The 19,499-nt window shown below is 35.1% G+C and overlaps 1 protein-coding gene across 2 annotated transcripts in view; it reads right to left on the reverse strand.

Moving 5' to 3' along the window:
• Col11a1 (collagen type XI alpha 1 chain) overlaps window positions 1-19,499 on the reverse strand; it is a 171,795-nt gene that overhangs the window by 91,257 nt on the left and 61,039 nt on the right. For both annotated transcript variants that reach the window (XM_026778271.1, XM_005371661.3), the window contains 16 exons: window positions 17,960-18,214; window positions 17,291-17,353; window positions 16,002-16,043; window positions 15,265-15,327; window positions 13,792-13,866; window positions 12,665-12,748; window positions 10,733-10,789; window positions 7,058-7,111; window positions 3,915-3,968; window positions 3,750-3,803; window positions 3,534-3,587; window positions 2,369-2,422; window positions 2,211-2,255; window positions 1,006-1,059; window positions 544-588; window positions 291-344 (listed from right to left, as the gene is read on the reverse strand). In XM_026778271.1, the coding sequence (XP_026634072.1) occupies window positions 291-344; window positions 544-588; window positions 1,006-1,059; window positions 2,211-2,255; window positions 2,369-2,422; window positions 3,534-3,587; window positions 3,750-3,803; window positions 3,915-3,968; window positions 7,058-7,111; window positions 10,733-10,789; window positions 12,665-12,748; window positions 13,792-13,866; window positions 15,265-15,327; window positions 16,002-16,043; window positions 17,291-17,353; window positions 17,960-18,214 (1,107 nt within the window). The remainder of the gene's footprint in view (window positions 1-290; window positions 345-543; window positions 589-1,005; window positions 1,060-2,210; window positions 2,256-2,368; window positions 2,423-3,533; window positions 3,588-3,749; window positions 3,804-3,914; window positions 3,969-7,057; window positions 7,112-10,732; window positions 10,790-12,664; window positions 12,749-13,791; window positions 13,867-15,264; window positions 15,328-16,001; window positions 16,044-17,290; window positions 17,354-17,959; window positions 18,215-19,499) is intronic.

Raw genomic sequence — 19,499 nt, forward strand, 5'->3', positions numbered from 1 at the left:
TTTGCACTGCACAGAGAGCTTCAGAGCACTGTGAGGAGTTTTGTACAGCTTTTTTTTTTTTTTTGCAAAGAGCTTTTAATGCAATTCTATCCAGAACCTTCTGCATCTGTGGATTTTTACTATGGCACCCTGTAAATGCTTATGAGTCCCTTTTTTTATTCTTAAACGTAAAAGCTGTCATGGTTGCATAATGGGTGCAACACAAAACATTCTGACACTACAACTTTTATTTAAAACAGTAGCATCTCAGCCTATTATCTCCCAGGAAGAAAATAGTGGATTAGAGTTACCTGAGGTCCTGGATTCCCTTGTTGACCTGGTGGACCAGGCTCCCCTTGTGGACCCTATATAGGAAGAAATAAAGTAGTTAATAAGGCTTTTGCATTACAGGGTTTTCTTTTTTAATTCTAGTTATTGAAAACCATCCACAAATCAGTTTTCACTGAAGAAGTTTGGAAAATATATTTAGCAATGTGCAAGAATTTTCTTTAATTTTACAACAAAAAGTCTACTGACATGAGTTTAAAGATCTTAACTTCATACCATGTTTCCTTTCGGTCCTTGGGTGCCATCTATACCTGCAATACCCTTCAATGAAGAATAAAATAGGTTAAAAATTTAGGTATTAAAATGGAAAATATAAAGAATAGCCAGTAGCCTGTAGTGATTTATGATTCTTGTAAGAATAAACAGAAATGGAATTTAGTATTTAACAAAAATTATGGAAGGTCTGTACTCCCCCATCCACGTCCACCCTGAAAACAATCTAACATCATTTTCCACTGGGTGCTAGGGATTCAGCATCAAACTGAAAGACTTACTGAGACAGAAGGAGAGAGCATGTACAGAGAATGATCAGTTACCCTGACAGGTAGCGTCCACAGAACTTACAGGACAGCAAGACAGTTAACTAGATTCCGTACTCAACTCTATACAAAAGTCCTATAGAATATTTGGCAGCAAGTTTTCTACTACAGAACCCAGATTGCTCCCAGGAATACATACAGGTTGCCCAGGAGGTCCTGGGCTTCCTCGTGGTCCCAGCAAGCCTCGTGGACCCTAGAAGGAATAAACGAAAAAGAGAAAGCTTGCATAAGAGAGGCCTTCAAAACAAGCCTCTTTTGCTGAAAAATTTTAATATAAAATATGTATTAAAATATTTATTCGTCTTCTCTCAGAACATTGAAATAAATGTTCAGCATACCATCTTATGTAATAGAAATATTGTATGTTTGTACAGACACAAAAAGCAAAGTCGATAACAGTGGTTACTAGAGACACTTTCTTGGATCCAAAACATCTACAGATGCATCGCTAGTAATGTTTTTAAAAGACAAAATAGTTAAATGATTTTAGTAAGATATTTTATGTCATTTTCTAATTTGATTAGCACATTCAATTTGGTTGTTATGATCACACAGATTAAACAAACAGAAAAGGTCAGAATCTCATTCATTTTATTTTATACAAATTTCACCTTGGGAGAGCATTCATTTACTAGCAAACAGCTGGGTATCTCTCCTAGCAGATCATAGAACCATTTTCTAGATAGAGGAATTTCAGGCTATTAACATTTACATTCACATCATCTTCCTTTCCCCTTCTGCTGAATATTCTTTTCGAGCTTTAGAAAAGTCAGGGTAATAATTCCTTTGCCTACTAACATGACTGTAGTTGACCTGGCAAGCTTTATAGTCTCAAAAGACAGCTGAGGTTAGGAAAGATTTTCAAGTCTGTTTTATTTTGTTTTGTTTTGTTTTGTTTTGTTTGTTTTCCTGTCTGGCTTTGCCTACATCTCCCCAGTTAAGTTTCCTTATTATCGACATTTACTGGAGAGAAATCATAAAATCTTGTGTTTAGCACATGATATCTTAGTATCTTGCTTCTGACAAGATTAATTTACCCACAAAAAAAATAATTTTGAAGTTACGGGTAGTATTTGAAGAATTATTTTTTATCTGCAATAAAAACTAAATAATACGGTTTGTGGCCCACAGGATGTTATATTCCACATTTATTTTTCTTGACAAAGATTTTCTTTATAACAGAAGGACAGCTGTATACACTTCGCTTTTAAATATGAAAATTATTTGGCTAACTTGTGTAAAATGCTATGTTCACTCAGGTTAGTATTGCCCAAATAAGTAATACCAACCACTGTTTCTCAAAGAAGAGACTGCTATTTAAAAATAAAGAAAACAGTTGCTTACAGCTTCACCTGGAAGACCCCTGGGCCCGATCTCACCATCTTCTCCCTGTCATTCACAAAAGGGGAGGAATTCCTTTTAAAGCGGTATCATTTCAGAAGCATGTTGTCATTTGTGTTCTAACTGTATACAGGGCTAAAAGAAGTGAAATCTTAGTATACCCTCATTCCGTCATCACCAGGAAGGCCTGGAGGACCTTGTGGGCCTCTCTCCCCCTAAGGAGTAAACATAAACAGGATAAATGAGAAAGAAGGTTATTGTTTAAAATACATGTGACGGTCAACATAACCAGCTGAAAATGGACAGTTGTCCAGGACAATATAGGTTGCCCTTACATTTCTTAGAGTAATGCCCAGATTGGTAAAATTTTAAACTAATCAGCTTTACAAGATAATATGATAGAAAAATGTTTAGCGAGTTTTAATAAAAGTAATTTAAAGTGAATGTAGGTAAAATAATTTCAGACAGTATTGAAGTGATTCATTAAGAAAAGTATTCTGGTTAATGATTGTCTTAAGAATGAGTGAACTTTGTTGTTCAAAACATTTACTTTTAAATTTTTGGACTATTCCATATTAAATCAGCACAACTCACAAAGACTGAAAAGGATTTTGGATTTCTTTCACAAAGCACAATTATATGTACATCTTAGCATATGTTAGGCATACGCCACTTATTTTGTTAAGAGACTATAAGATTAAGTTTTTTTTTTTTACTCTGCAGTTTACCTAAATATAGTCCTAGGTTTATTCTTCATTCTGGTGAAGAAACATATAAATAACCAAACTTATATAAAGAAGAAGGAAAAAAAAAACTGTCTCCCTAACTTACCATTTAAAAAAACAAAGAACATACTGAGCTGTTACTATTTAGCACACTGATTTCTTTAGCCTTACAGTTAATAGCTGTTGCACTGAAGTGTGCAAGTGTACATCACAAAGATAGTTGCCAGGATGCCTGCAGGCATCCTCATCTGAGTTACTTCTACAGACAAGACGCAAAGAATGTGGCAACACTCAAGAAATAATATTCTCCAACTCTTCTATTAATGTGATCTTTATCATATCTGTAAACATAGAGATTCTGCTTCTATTTTTTTTGTACATAAAGAATATTTGAAATGTCTATAAACAGTGAAAAAACGTTGGTACTGCCTGCAAAGTTTTACCCGCATGTTCTCAATATCCTTTAGATGTAAAAATTTACCAAATGGAGTCACCAATGTCTGTGTTATTGTTTCTCCTGATTCTCAAAAGTATACCAGTACTACCTAAGCATCTAAGATTCCTATCATACCTAATATGAAAAACCATCACTTTATCTTACCCTATGACCCTTGTCACCCGGTAGACCTGGAAGTCCATCAAATCCTCGGTCTCCCTGTAAAATTGCAATCGTATTACCATCAGATTCTCATTCTGGAATAGGACTCTAACTTTAATGTCAAGTTCACTTCATATCAAGGAATTTTATATTAAACTGTGATACTACTAAGGATAAAGTGGCATAAACGATGTGCATACGGAGTTATAAAGTCCTGACCTTAGACCCAGGTTCTCCTGGCATGCCTCGTCCTCCATCTGCACCTGGACGGCCCTGAAAATGCCCAAAGCAAAGTTAAGCAAAGGAAATCTAATAACAGTAAATACAAACATTAACTGATGGCTGAAGTTACAACTCAAGATACAAAAGGAAAAATAGCCATACCCTCTTTCCAGGCTTTCCTGTTGGACCAGGTGGACCTTGGACACCTCGGGGACCCTATAGGAAAACATTTACATCACATTGCAGAAATCTTGATCCATAAAGTCAAAAGAGATGGTTTTAGAAACAGATGTACCCTATGTTCTTCTGTAAATATTTAAGCACAATAAAATCTTTCCAGTAAAAAATTTTGACAAAGCAGGTCATAAAAGCAGTATTTCTTAAGTGGTTTTCATAAAAAAAAAACTATATGACTATATTGCATAATGTTTTATGAAGATGTGAATACATTCAAACAAAAGAAATATAACGATATACTTTTAAGCCTTTATGATCAATTACTCATTTCCTTCTCAGGAGATGGTTCTCCATAGCAATCACTGGGCTCCATCAACACTGGCATTTTGTTCTTTCCAAGCCTTTTCCAATCACCTTTCTTTTCATTATTTAAATGTCTCCTCCTAGATGACTCAACTCTCAATCCACTGAACACATTGGGTTTAATCACCTCTGAGGCACAGTGAAATCTCCTATAACATTATTATCTGTTAAAGTGTTCAACTAAATCCGCTATAAGTAAGTATATCCTTGTGCAACTGTGCGCAGTGCCTGGTGCATGACTCTTCAGCCATCCGCAAAGTCAGGGATGATTATTTTCTAACTGGAAATATGCACTTGAAAATCGACAAGTAAAACTGTTTGTTCTGGAACTGTAAGGATAAGACCGTTTAATAACTGGAAGTCAAAGATTATAGGTTAAAGAAACCATTGGAGAGGAGTCTATCATGAATCTTGCCAGGATGGAAGAAAATGTATATCAACACAAATGCTACTATATTTTGTTTCCTTAATTAACTAATTTTATTCTATGAGTAGGTGACCAGGCGTATGTAAGTGTACATGCATATGCATGAGTCTACAAACCGCTTTCATGCATATGCATGAGCTGCAATCCTCCGCGTGCATATACATGAGCCTGTGGACTTCAGAAGAGGGCATCTGGGGGTCTAGAACTGGAGTTGCACAACCTCTCCAGCAAAGGCTATCATTTCAGTTTTCAATTCTTGAACTGTTTCCATTACCTTGCTGAACATAGCAGACAATGGGAACTACTGAGAACTCAAGAACAACGGCAATGGGTTTTTGATCCTACTGCACATACTGGCTTTGGGGGAGCCTAGGCAGTTTGGATGCTCAACTTACTAGACCTGGATGGAGGTGGGTGGTCCTTGGACTTCCCACAGGGAAGGGAACCCTGATTGCTCTTGGAGCTGATGAGGGAGGGGGACTTGATGGGGGAGGGGGAGGGAAATGGGAGGCGGTGGTGGGGAGGAGGCAGAAATCTTTAATAAATAAATAAAAAAGAACTGGAGTTGCAGGTGGTTTTTAGCAGCCATGTGATGCTGGCAACCAAACCTGGGACTCCTGAAAGTAATGTGCTTAACTGCTGAGCCATCTCTCCAGCTGTGCAATATGGACAGTCTTTAATGAAAAGTATCCCCTTTGATACCACCTCCCTCTTTGAACTTTAAGAATCAAGAGAGACTGTATGTCCTAAAACCTTGTCATCACACAATTCAGACTCATAAATTCTGGAAAAAGATGAACACATATAGCTTTACAAACTTCGCGAAACAATAAACTTCCAGGATTTCTATGTATTTTAATACTTTCTTAAAGTTCCCCATGAATCAGTCAGTGTTTTCCTTCCTTTGCAAAGTAATGTTTTGTTGTTGTTTTGTTCATTTAGTTGGTTTTCGTTTTTGATTTTGTTTTGTTTATTGAGACAAGGTTTCTCTGTGTAGACTTGGCTATTCTGGAATTCACTCAGAGGACAAGGCTGGTCTCAAAGCAAAAGATGACGGCTAGTGGTGGTGCATGCCTATATAGCAATGCTAACTAAGCATTCAAAGCAAGGCTACCATATTGTGAGCTAGTTAAATATTGTTACCAATTTTCTTTGGGCTATGTCCCCAACAGTTGTAGTGTCTACAAAATGGACTATTTATCAACAAGAAAATAAATGTAGTATTGATGTACTCAAGAATGAACTTGAGACCTTTTCCTGTATCAAAAGAGCTAATAATAGAAGATGATTTTAAGGTATAATTTTACTTAATATATTTTTTTCTGGAAAATGTACAAAATTTCATGATAAAGAATAGACCAGTGGTTGCCAGGTATCCATGGGTTAAACAAGGTTCTAAGTGCAAAAGGCCAATATTAGGAAATTGTTTGGTGTCTTTTGGACATAATATAATGTTGCACTCATGAATGAACTCGTAGCCAATGTGGTTGCCTGTACACAATCAAGCATTCAACACGCTAGGATAGAGTGACCATCACTCTTAACTGAGGACGTTGTGGGAAAGTAGAGTCAGTTTTCTTCAAAAGTATAGCTCCTATTAGCTCAACCATGTTCCAGCAGATGACCCATGCCCATGAGTATATGAACAGCCCAAACTGGAGTAAATGGTGTGTTTAAAAAAATAAAAAGTAATAGATAGATAGATAGATAGATAGATAGATAGATAGATAGATAGATACATACATACATACATACATGATAGATAGATACATACATACATGATAGATAGATAGATAGATAGATACATACATACATACATACATACATACATACATACATACATACATAGAAGAATCAGGTTGGGGAAGTAGGAGGGTGGGGGTGGGCATGGGTCATAACAGGAAGAGGAGCTGGGAATAAATATGACAGAACTACCTCACTTGATATTCTTTCTTTCTTTCTTTTTTTAAATTTTACACACTAGCCCCAGTTAGGCAGCCTTCATGAGACAACATTCTAAGTTTACTCTCTGCAGAACCACAAGCTTCAGGAAGAAGGGGAGTACCTTGTAACACAGGTGCAATTGGCTCTCTATCCAATAGCCACATGTAAATGCCATCTATTTACAAACCTGCTAGGTCCACAATTTAAATGTTGTTTAAGAAGAAAACTAATAGAAAGCCAACAAACTATCTGGAATATAGTCAATAAACCCCATGTTTTGGGCTGAAAGGTAACATAAATGCATTCTTTACTCTTAGCATTTCAACTGTCTTACTACATAAATCTAGATGATTTAAAAAAAAGCAAAAGACGGAGGCAAATTATCATTTCTTACCTGCGGACCGGGATCCCCACTCTCACCTTTGGCTCCAGCTGAACCAGGACCCCCCTGACGAGAAAAGTAAAACAGAAAACCATTAATTTATGTCAGCTAAACCCTTTAATTCACTACGTTCACTCAAAACAAATGAACGTGTTTTGTTAGTCAGTTTGATCTTACTAATGCAGTGAGCTGTTCAAGACCTGCGCTAGTGTGTCTCTCGAAGGCATATCAAGTGCATGCCGTTTAAACTGCATATAAAGCACTACATTCCATTCACAGATGAACAGATGCCTTCTTTTAAGTCACACTGAAATTTTCTTTAAATTTTTTACCATGACAAACATTGCCCGATAAACAAGGTATGAGTAACCAGTGAACTGCAAAGTAGTATTTTGGCAGTGTATGTTCACGGAGTCGGAGTCAGGCGAGCTCTGAGTTCATTCACACAGTAAGGATTTTGGAAACTTGATTCTTTTATAGACCTATATTTCTCATGTCTTATATTTAACAGTAATAAACTACTTCGGAAAGATGCTACTGCTATCATTATAATTATTGTGAAATAATGACGATGCATTTTCCTCATATCATTTTGAATTTTCCTCATAAAAATAAACCATTATAACAAATAATGTTTACAAATGTTCATATAATTTAAATAGTAAAATAAAGGCCTGGAGTCAGGACCACGAGGGGTGCACCCACCCACGGAGACAATGGGGCTAATCTATTGGGAGCTCACCAAGGCCAGCTGGACTATGACTGAAAAAGCATGGGATAAAACCGGACTCTCTGTTCATGGCGGACAATGAGGGCTGATGAGAAGCCAAGGACAATGGCACGGGGTTTTGATCCTACGTAATGTTCTGGCTTTGTGGGAGCCTAGCCAGTTTGGATGTTCACCTTCCTAGACCAGGATGGAGGGGGGAGGACTTTTGACTTTCCACAGGGCAGGGAACCCTGACTGCTCTTCAGACTGGAGAGGGAGGGGGAGAGGAGTTGGGGGAGGAAGAGAAGGGTGGGAGGAGGGGGAGGGAAATGGGAGGCTGGAAACTTTTTTTTTCCTTTTCTCAATAAAAAAAAAAAAAAAAAAGAAAAAAGAAAGAAAGGCCTGGTAGACTAACTGGAAAGGAAAAATTAATTGCTTTATAAAGGAGTTGTGTAATTTAAGAATATATACTAGGTCATCCATACTATCTAAAGCTTTAGAATATTAAAAATTAATATGGCTGTCATAGTTTACTTAATGTGTTCACAAGTATTCTGATTTATTGAAATCAGTATACAATCTATTAAACTGAGATACATCAAAATAAAAGAAACAGTGAAAATTTGCTAAACCGAAAAGCAACTTTTGAGAACTCCCTACTGGTTTTGGAGCAAAGTAACTCCTATATGTCTCACAGGAAAGCTAAGATGTTAAGTCAAACGTATTTTTAAGGCCTGGCGGTGGTGGCGCACGCCTTTAATCCCAGCACTCGGGAGGCAGACGCAGGCGGATCTCTGTGAGTTCGAGACCAGCCTGGTCTACAAGAGCTAGTCCAGGACAGGCTCCAAAGCCAAAGAAAAACCCTGTCTCGAAAAACCAAAAAAAAAAAAAAAATTTAATTTATAAAGATCACTTCAAAACTTCTAATAAAAAACTCTTGCAACTTATTTCCTGTAAAAATGAAGATTCTGCATTAAATTATATTATCAATCATTAAACTGAATAAAATGATAGTGGTCAGTTTATTCTTAATTAATTGACTGTGTTATCCTCTGTATATATGCATAACTTGCTCAAAAGATTGTAGTTACATTCTCCTACCCTTAACCACTTAAATGATGGGAAAAAAACATAAACAGGAATATCCTTTCCACCCTCCTTTCTATCCCAAAATGTGGTAAGATGTTACATTTTCCCGATGAGTTTGTACATTTGTACCACTAACATGCAAATAAAATTCATTTCTTCTTACGTGACTCACTAAATTTTTTATTTCTTGTGTTTGGAGAAGCAGAACAATAAGTAATGGACATTTGATAATCTGTTCAATATGTATATAATTGAAATTTTCTTGAATATGTAATCTGAACATTTCACAGAGAAGTATATTCCAAAAATTGTGTAGCATATGAATTTAAAGTTAAAGAAATTATAAATTCATGAAAATTAATAACATCTTCACTTTTATTTTGATATATTGATGTATTTAGTAGTTTATTTAGTCTTTACAGTACAGGGCCTCATACATGCTGGACAAGCAGTAGTTCTGATCAATATCTCCAGCTCTTGCTAATGCTTTGGTTTTTAAAGTATTTACTTTACTTTTCTTTCATCGCTATGCATGTGACTGTGTGTGCATATGCACTCATGTAACCAGGTACACCAGGAGGTAAGAAGTAATAATTGGATACCCTGAAACTTGAGCTGTTGATCAAACCCAATGTGCTCTGGGAACAAGACCGGGAAATTTTGGAAGAATAGCAAATACTCTTAGCCACTGAGCCATCTTTCCAGGCTCCCTACCTCTTTCATTTTGAGACAGAATCTTCTTGCATAGCTAAACTGGTCTCATCTTGTTCTATAACCCCAAGAAATAATGAGCATCCAATCTACATACCACGGCCTCTTGAATACCTGGGGTTGCAGATTTGAATTATAACAAGGGTATGCATAAAATTTATGAATAAAACTACCTGCCATACTATTATTCTCAATGATTATTATAATTCAATTGTAATTAGAAGAATATATACTGAGTATGCTATGCTGTCTTTTTTTCTGGGTGAATTTCTGGCTTCTTTATCAAAAATTGGTAGTCCATAGATGGATATATATCTGAGTCTTTAATTCAGTTCCATTAATCAATCTGTCTATTTTGATGGCCATGTTTGCTTATTAATCCTACTAATCTGTGAACATGGGACATCTTCCTATCTTCTTTTGTCTTCTTACTGTGAAGATAATGTTTCCCTTATTTCTTTCTCAGTCCATTTTTCATTTGTATATAAGAGGGCTACTGTTTTGTGTGAGTTTAATTTTCAATCCAGTTACACTGCTGAAAGTTTTTGTCACTTGTCAAAGTTTTCTGATGGAGTTTTTAGTGTCACTTATATATAATACCTTTCCATCTGCAAAAAAAAAAAAAGATACTTTGATTTTGTTCTTCCCAACTGAGGAAAGAGGAGGAATACAGACAAAATATATCTAAATTTAAATAGTGTCTTAAAATAATGAAAATAAAAGGAAAAGAAAAAATCTGGGAGTTGAGGAAGAGAAACTATAATCAAAATATATTGTATAAAAAGTTATTTTCAATTAAAATGAACTATTTAAAATGTGCAATAATTATCAAAGATTTCAAATTCACCTTAGTGAAAACTCTAATATATAATTAACTTTCAAGAATTTAATGTAAAATTGCATTTTAATAATTAAGTAGAATGAAAATAAATTATAAATATGGTTTGATTAACAGATATGTGACTTTACTATATGTTTTATTCTCTCTAATTTGATGAGAGCTTTCATAAAACCTTCTGATTAGAATCATTAAAAATTAAACTCAGAATTCTTTAAAAAGGAATCACTATCAGTCATGTATAATAGGTTTGCTAGCCTGCGGTAAGAAGACGGTTTGGAAGATGATGTGGGAAGTCATATTAGAAGGAAATTTCTAACATATATTTTATGTAACCTACCACAGGACCTGGTCTTCCAGTTAGACCCATTGGGCCAGGTGGGCCTCTCAGAGCAATCTAGAAGATAAAGCACACCAGAAACACTTGCTTAGTATATATGATACACAAGAATCATTTGACATGATTTCCTTATGTAGTACATAACTAACATAGTAGGCTTATGAGATGCATTATCTTTAGACATGATAACAGAAATGTTAAATTAGGATACTTGAAAAGCTGAAACACAGATCACAGCCGGGCGGTGGTGGCGCACGCCTTTAATCCCAGCACTCGGGAGGCAGAGGCAGGCGGATCTCTGGGAGTTTGAGGCCAGCCTGGTCTACAAGATCTAGTTCCAGGACAGGCACCAAAGCTACAGAGAAACCCTGTCTCGAAAAACCAAAAAAAAAGAAAAAAAAGAAACACAGATCACAAAGAAAAAATACTTGAAAGATGTTAAACGAGTTTATTGTACTGACTGTAAAGACATTATTATATCATAGTGATGGTATTTGTGAGCATAAGAGAGAGCTCAACCCTCATTTAAGGAGCTTCTTTTTGCAGGAGAAGGTGATTAACACAGAGACACACAACTTGACAGTGTGCAGAGAATGAGGGATTGAAGAGTGGTCAGCTGTAAAGGAGACATGCATAGCACAGACACCTCTCCTCACTCAGAGACCAAGGCAGAAGAGGCAGAAAGGTATTATGAGACAGAAAACATGGATGGCGCAGTGATTTCTGGGCACAACAGGGCAGTTGCACATACGAACTGAGAGCTAAAATGACAGTGTGCTAAAAACCTGCACAAAATCAAGCCAAACAAAACTGAAGCATGGACTAGGGAGTTCACTGGCAGCTTTCTTCAAGGAAATGGCCCAGCTGAGTGACCCATGCTCAGGGAGATGGGCTGACAGGCATCAGACTGTTAACACTACATGAACTTAGTGGGTTTACAAAATGCACACCCGAAAGTACAAGAAGACAGTGATGGTAGAGCTAGTGGAGAAATTGGAAGGGAGGGAATATGGGGTTCAGGCAATTATGCCTCAGAGAAATGATCAATCAGCAAAAAGAAGAAAAAGAGGACTAAACAAAGTTTACAGCCTCAAAGTGTTTTTAACTTCAGATGATTGCCTTACGTTTTCAAAACAATGAAAACAATGCAATTTTTAAGAAAATATAGAAATAATCAGTTATTATAAATATTTTAACAGACATAGTATGTCTTTAACTAATTTACACATATTCTTATTATAATTCAACATCACATAATTAATAAGCTTTTGAGATAAATAATAGTCTTAAAGACATAAATAAATATTAAAAATGAATTGATACTTTTACTTACATATTTAGTATTTAACCATATGTATATTATGAAGGTGAATAAAAAGTTACCTTAGACATGATTCAGATAAGTTAACATATTCATAACAATCCTAAATCCCACATTTACTTTCTTCTTTGATTATAACCAGAAGAATATCAACATATCAGAAGGCATAAAATGACTTCTGATTCTTTCCTTGCTATTGTCTGAATTTTCATATGCACAACCTACTAGCTATAAAGCTAATAGTATAAAGCTAAAACAAAACAAAAATAATTATCTGTTTTATAAATATACTTCTTTCGTACTGTGTTCTCAGAGTTATTGCCATAATCATTGGCTCACACCTTAGTAGAAAAAAAATCAAGATGTGAAAGAGAAGGAACATAGATATTGATCTCTTAATATTCTGTTTAAAACAACAATACTGTCAGAATTACCTGTGGGAATACAGAGGTCATTTGTTTAATATTAAACTAGTAAATATCACTACTGTAAAGATTAATATACTTTTAGTATTTTTTCATTTAAATCTATGTGATGTTTAGAAACACTGTTCCAAGGACCTACAAACCATCTTTGATAAGTCACGAGATCATGTATTTAACATCACTCACCCGAGCCTGCTGAAGAATCGCCTGAGCTTGAGCTTCCTGTGCAGAGACGACTGGTCCTTTGGAGCTGTCGCCCCCATAGCGGAACTATGAGAAGATAATGCAAACTCAAAATTAGCTTTTGACAAACTTACGAAATTAGGTTCTGTAACCATTAGACTAAAAGTTAATTAAAAGTTTAATATTTATAGAAGTCCAAAGACACTTCATAATGACACACACATACAAACTTACAAACACACATACACAAATGTGTGTAAGAGAGTGCAATTCTTCCTCTAACTCACACACAGTTCTGTATAATACATTTTGTCATTTTCAAAGAACTATGAATCACTTGCCAATTATATTATATTTTTGATATTCTTTTTAAAAATGTCATTCATTATTTAAGCAACGGAAATGCTACCCACTCTATCAATTCATCCATAAGATTTTCAAGTATATTAGATTCAGTAAAATTTACAGCTGTAGTTCTGTTCTGGTGACCAAAGCTTTTAAAATCTTCAAGAAGACAAAGAAAATATAAATGTCTTTTTCATCTACCCATAATCAGACATTATTAATACTATTATTATTACATAAAATTCTTAAATGCTGTCTTAATTTTTAACTTGATAGCCTGTTTGAGTCAATTTTCCACTCCACATAATTATTTCTTTGAATTTTATTATACTAAACCTAATAAAAAAAAACATTTTTCAGAGCTGTGTGGCAAATAATTAATTTTACAAGGGACTCAATATTAAGATAAAATAACTTTTGAGTAATGATGACACTAAAAGTTTCTTCAAAAAGCGTCAATGGTAGTCAATACTAGGGGAAAACATACACTAATGTGTTAAATAGCCTATTGTTAATCCATAAATCCGGAGTTACCATGTCAGAAAGATTATGCAAATTTCACCAAATGAAGAAGTATCGGAGAATTAAAACTGGTTTAGTGTAGAGATAGATATTTATTTACTAGAGTTCTATTCATTAAAATGCCTCTACTTTCAAGGGCTCTTGATTGCCTGTGGTCCCACATTACAGAAATGTTTCTACTCAATTATTCAGTTACAGTATTTTTTGGTTACATAATTAGAAGATATCAAATTATCTTAATAAAAATACTTTCTAAAACATACTGGTAACATCAGCATGGTTCCAGGTGGTCCAGGTAGACCATCAGCCCCTGGTAAGCCAGGACGTCCTGGAGGGCCCTAGTAAGGAAACAAAGAAAAGCAAGCAATTAGTGCAATACATTATGGCCAAGAATCTGAAATTGCTGTGTATGCACCACCCATTCTGAATCTAATAACATCCTTTATGTGCACACCTATACACAGCATTTTATCATATTGTACTAGTTGCAAAGAACTCAAATATTGCATGGTTACTAATGAACAATCAAACTAAAATGCTAATTATGTTCAAAGTTGGTTTTCATTTTAAAACTGCATATGAAGCCTTCCTATATATTCTGGAAGGGTATCAGTGTCATGAAAAAGTGATAGTTTAGGCTTCTACAGTTGAAAACAGAATTAACTAGACAAAATTTGAGTAAGTATTATTTATAGACACTTAGGCAATATCTATTTAATATATAACTATTAAATGTTGTCTATGTTTATATTCATGATATATTAATTATCCTCTTTACAATAGTTAATTTATTAGTATAATCATTAAGTGTAACATAACATTAACATTAAGTTTGGGTTATTACTAACTTAAAATTGTGTTATCAGTAAAAGGAAACTTACTTTTATATAGTCAAACCTTATTTAGTAAAATCAGGATCAAATTATAAAAATTAATAACTAGATGTAAAGGATGCAATTCAAACTCTCAATTAAAGTGATTTGTTAAATAAATAGCATATTGAGGGCTGTGAGAAATACGTCATTGGGTAAAGTGCTTGCCAAGCAGACATGAGGATTTGAGTTCAAATATCCAGCTCCCACACAAATGCCTGACTAACATGTCATTACTGGCCTGTAATTCTAGAACACTGGAAGTGGCAGACGGAAACAATATCTTGGCCAAGCTGGCCTGCAAGCTCTGGGTTCAACGAGAGAAACTAGTTCAAAATATAAGATGGAGGAGATTGAGAAGACACCACATCAACATCTAGTTGTACACACTCACTGACACACATGTTCATGCACACACACAGCGCGAACATGTACATGTGCCCCAAACATGTGAAGACAGATACATGAGTGCACACATCGCTCACACACACGTTAAATAAATAAGTAAACGAGCATTTCCCATCAAGCTAAATACCTGAAATTATACAGAGGAGGATTAAAATAATGGCTATCTACAGGAAGATCAAGAACAAACGTCTTGAAGTCAAATTTGAAAAACCAAGTCTACTCTAAGTGTTCGTGTGCATAAGGGAGTTGACAATAAAATTGGCTTACTAATGATATTGTATGAATTCTATAGAAATTCTTTATGCCACTTAAACACGTCTGAAAAGTTAAGCAACACCAAATTTGGAGAATTCTTACCCCCTCTCCCCAACAGAAGAAAGGCAACATGTTAAGCTGAAGGATAAATTAAAGTCTACATGCTGCACAGTAGTAACGTGACATCCCTTCTTCACTTACCCTATCACCAGGGTCACCGGGGGGCCCAGAAGGGCCTTGTTGACCTGGAGGACCCATTAGACCCTGCAGAGAAAAACAGGATCAGAAGCAACTTCTTGACTTATTAGTATGCAAGTAAAGGAATTCCCCTAAAAATCAAAGGGTGCTTCATTAGTATTTTATAAATATACATTTGACTCCCAAACAACGGCCCTACTTGGTTTCTTGTAAAAACGTGACATAAAGGAAACGGCTCTGTAGCCAGCACAACTGCTCCTCTATGAGGCTGTGCTCAGGGTGGAAGCAGAAGCCAAGCGAAACAGGAAGGGAGGATGAATGAAAGTTGCTGTTGTGGAACCTGGTGCCCAGCTCCGCCTGAAGAAATGGCTGTTCATAAGACTAGACCTCAAAAATGTGGCTGGAAAGCTGAACAAAAAAAGCATTTAGCTTGTCAGCATTTCAACATATTTTTTTGCCATCACTTAAAAGCAACAGTGTCATATATTGTTTGACAAAAATTTCACATCTCACACAGGCACATGTACATGTGCACAAATAGAATATATAAAGAAAGAAAAAAATTGAAATTTATTATCATTTTTATAGACAAATGAAAAACAGGTCAAGTCTACCAAATCCTGAACTTGACAGTTTTCCTCTAGAAATCAAATAAGTCTAAAATATAATCAAGTCAACTATATGACTGAAATGTTACATTCAGTAATTTTGAAAATGAAGATTACAAATCATTTACATACCGCTGGTCCTGCTGGCCCGGGTGGTCCTTCAACAAGCATTCCCTACGATGAAAAATCACCACGTAACTTTAGCCTTTCCACTGACTGTATGAGCACACTAGACATTATAATTTTTAAAGCAAATTCTGAATTTATATTATACAAACCACTTAAAATATTTTGTATGGGAAAATGGAATCATTTAAAATGATAGAAGACATAATTCTTACAATCAGAGAACCTACTAATTAATTGAAAGCAAGGTAAGTATTGAGACAATGAACATTAGGGAGGAGGAAGGATGTATTAGAGACAGGATAAAAGTGCGTCTGTGCAGAGTGCAGCAGCGATGTCTGACCAAGCTCTTCCCTGACACTTCGATAATTTCTAACAAAACAAAATAAAACAAACAAGAAAAATCAACAAAAGCAGGAGCTCAGTAACATTTTCTATGTTAATGGATGAATTGGTGTATGAATCAATGAAAGGAATGATACCCTAAACACTTTAATTCCAGAAAACTATATTTCTCTGTGTTTACAGAAAGAATAACAAGTGAACAGTTAAGCGTACAAGTCCCATTTCTTATGCATTGCTTTTCGAAAGTTGCTGGTCAGGGAAAATTGTGGATATTAAAATTGCTTCTAGAAACAATATCTTGCGAATTCATAGAACTAATACAAATAAAAAGAGCAATAATTTGGGGTAATAAACACATGACTGCACATAATCATGCAAATAAACATAATGAAGTTTTAGAGAACATTCTCATCTTGTAATTTCACACAAGAACATAATATATATTGACCACACTCACTGGTCCCCTCCTTAGCATTCCAGTCTACCTGCCTCTCCACAAATCTCTCTCGCAAGTTCATTTCTATTCAGCTTTTTTATTATTATTAAATAATGTATTTGGATCAAACAGTAAATTTCTAATAAAGTAATTATATAAATCATACAGTAAAATCATACTAAGAAATCACACATGAAACAGCTAAAGTCATGATATTTCAACAAACAAACATCTAAAACTAGAGGAAAAGATATGTAAATTCGGATTTCAAAATAAGAGTATTGAACCAGAAAAATATCAGCTACTTTCAAAATGCAATACTCCATAAATGTATATATTTTTTATTTTACTGAAAATTTGCTGCTCAGAAAAACTGCCCATTCACCTATTTATGTTAAATTAGAACTATTATAATTATCATTGAAAATGCATGGGCATTACACAATGACTTTTGGTGATGGTAGTTCATAAATTAAACAGTTTAGCAATTTCTGAACATATTAAACACACTTACAGGTTCAACCACAGCCGGTTCCCCCTTCTGCCCTTTCTCTCCATATGCACCATGGCCATTTATCTATTGAGTGAAAAGAAATGTGGTCAAAATACCTCTCAATAAATGAAGTAATTTTTCAATTTTTAAGAAAAAATAATTTAACCATCTAGCAACACTTAAAACAACTCTTTCAAATGTGATCATTTCACAAAAGAAACATTAAAGATATCAATACTGCCAAATCCACATGAACATTGTTTGAGTACGAACAAATCATTACTTCTTTCAGTTTGTGTTACAGAAACTTAAATGCATTTGTATCCTCAAAAATGCTATAAGACATTAGAAATGTCACCAAATCAAATGTAGAACGTAATATAAAGTAAAAAATTAGAGCTGTTGTTCAGAAAAATAATGACAAAATTATATAAATGTATCAATGATGAGAAATTTGATTTGAGGTACAATTCTATTTACAATATTTTAAACTGAAGACTGCAGTGAAAGCCCAAGACACAATAGCTGTCAGCTCCCACTCTAGACGAATCCATCATGGCTATGTAGCTATGATCAGTGTCCACAACTGACATAAGAACTCAACTCCATTTTAAACCTGAAAACACATCAGAATGAACACAGACACATCCCCAAGACACAGACAGGGCACAGAGCCTCATGCTGACTTACACTTGTTTCTGTAAAATCAGTTTCTGCTGGGACACCTGGGCCAAATTCTTCATTAGGGGAGGTTGTTGTCCTTTCTTCATATTCCTTGTATTCATAAAAATCATATTCGCCTAAATCTCCATCTACCGGCAGATCAGAGTCCCTGCCGTCTACTCCTTTGTTTCCATACAGAACATCCTCAGAAATGTTTCTCTGGACATCATAATCCTCTCCAGTTAGATACTCTTCAGTGAAACCTTCTTCAACTGGATTGGGCTAGTCAGTTAAGTTGCAGGGAATTGGAGAACATGAAGTTGACTGTTAGCAAAGCAAGGCAAGCATCTGTGACTACAGCTTAATGGCTTGTGACGTGAAGAGCGCTGACTACTCAAACAAGACCAGAGCCTGGGTAGAGTCTGCTGAGTACCGCTGAAAGAAATATACTTGTACATACACTGATATGTACAAAGAAATATTGCTTTCAAAGCACCTTCCCCCACCAATGGCAAACATTCACATGGCACACGGCGTCAGCATGTGTGTTTACTCTCACTTAAAGGAATGTGTTCTTTAGTGAGATCACTTTAGAGTGTAAGATCTGAACAAATAAATCAAGCATAAAGCTAAATATTTGCTTAATTTTCACATATTATTGGATAATATGCTAAAGCATATCTTTGTTACAAAGATGCGTCATGTAATTTGATACTCAGTCCTGTCAGTTAAACATTAGTACCAATGGAAAATATTCTTCCATTAGAAAGTGCCATTATTATCATGCTCTATGATTGTAATCAAGTTCAAATTAAATAAGGAACATTTACAAATTTGTTCTCAAAGACCAACAGTAGAGTAATATATACTAAATAAGTAGTAGTATAGAAAATTATGAGAATGAAAAGACATGTAAATTCATTACTGGAACATTACTGTGTTAAGTGTAAAAAAAGTCCAACATCATAAAATAGTACTCTTAAATATGGAAGATCTCCCCTATAATGAAATCATGTTCTTAGCACTGAAGTAGAAGACCCGGAATGAATTCAAATAAGAAAGTCAACATGTTGAGCTGTTGTAACATCTCATGAGACAACTGGGACAAGGTAAATTTAAATCTATTCACACCCTAAATACTTATAATGCTAAAGAATGTGTTTGTATTATAATTATATTTCATTGGGACAAATATAAGCTTAAAATAATTAAATTGCTTACACTTACCAAATGCTCATTCACTGAATAATAATATAAATAATAGGAGGAAAATATTTAATGGTAATTAACTGAATTTTTATTGATTGTTATTTTATGATTAAAATATATACCAAAAAGATGAATATGGGATGTACTCACTCATAATTGGCCATAAATAAGGGTCACGGAGTCTACAATGGTGATCCTAAAGAAGCTAAGTAAGAAGGTGAACCAAAGGAAAAACTCATAGTTATCCTCTTGGCTATGGGAAATAGACAAAATTGCCTGGGAGAAAATTGGGATCTTGGGGGTGGGGTGGGAGGGGGGTAAGGGGAGATGGGGAGAGATAAGGCAGAAGGGGAGGATG

Source organism: Microtus ochrogaster, unplaced genomic scaffold (assembly GCF_000317375.1).
Source record: "Microtus ochrogaster isolate Prairie Vole_2 unplaced genomic scaffold, MicOch1.0 UNK119, whole genome shotgun sequence".
Classification (NCBI taxonomy): Eukaryota; Metazoa; Chordata; class Mammalia; order Rodentia; family Cricetidae; genus Microtus; species Microtus ochrogaster.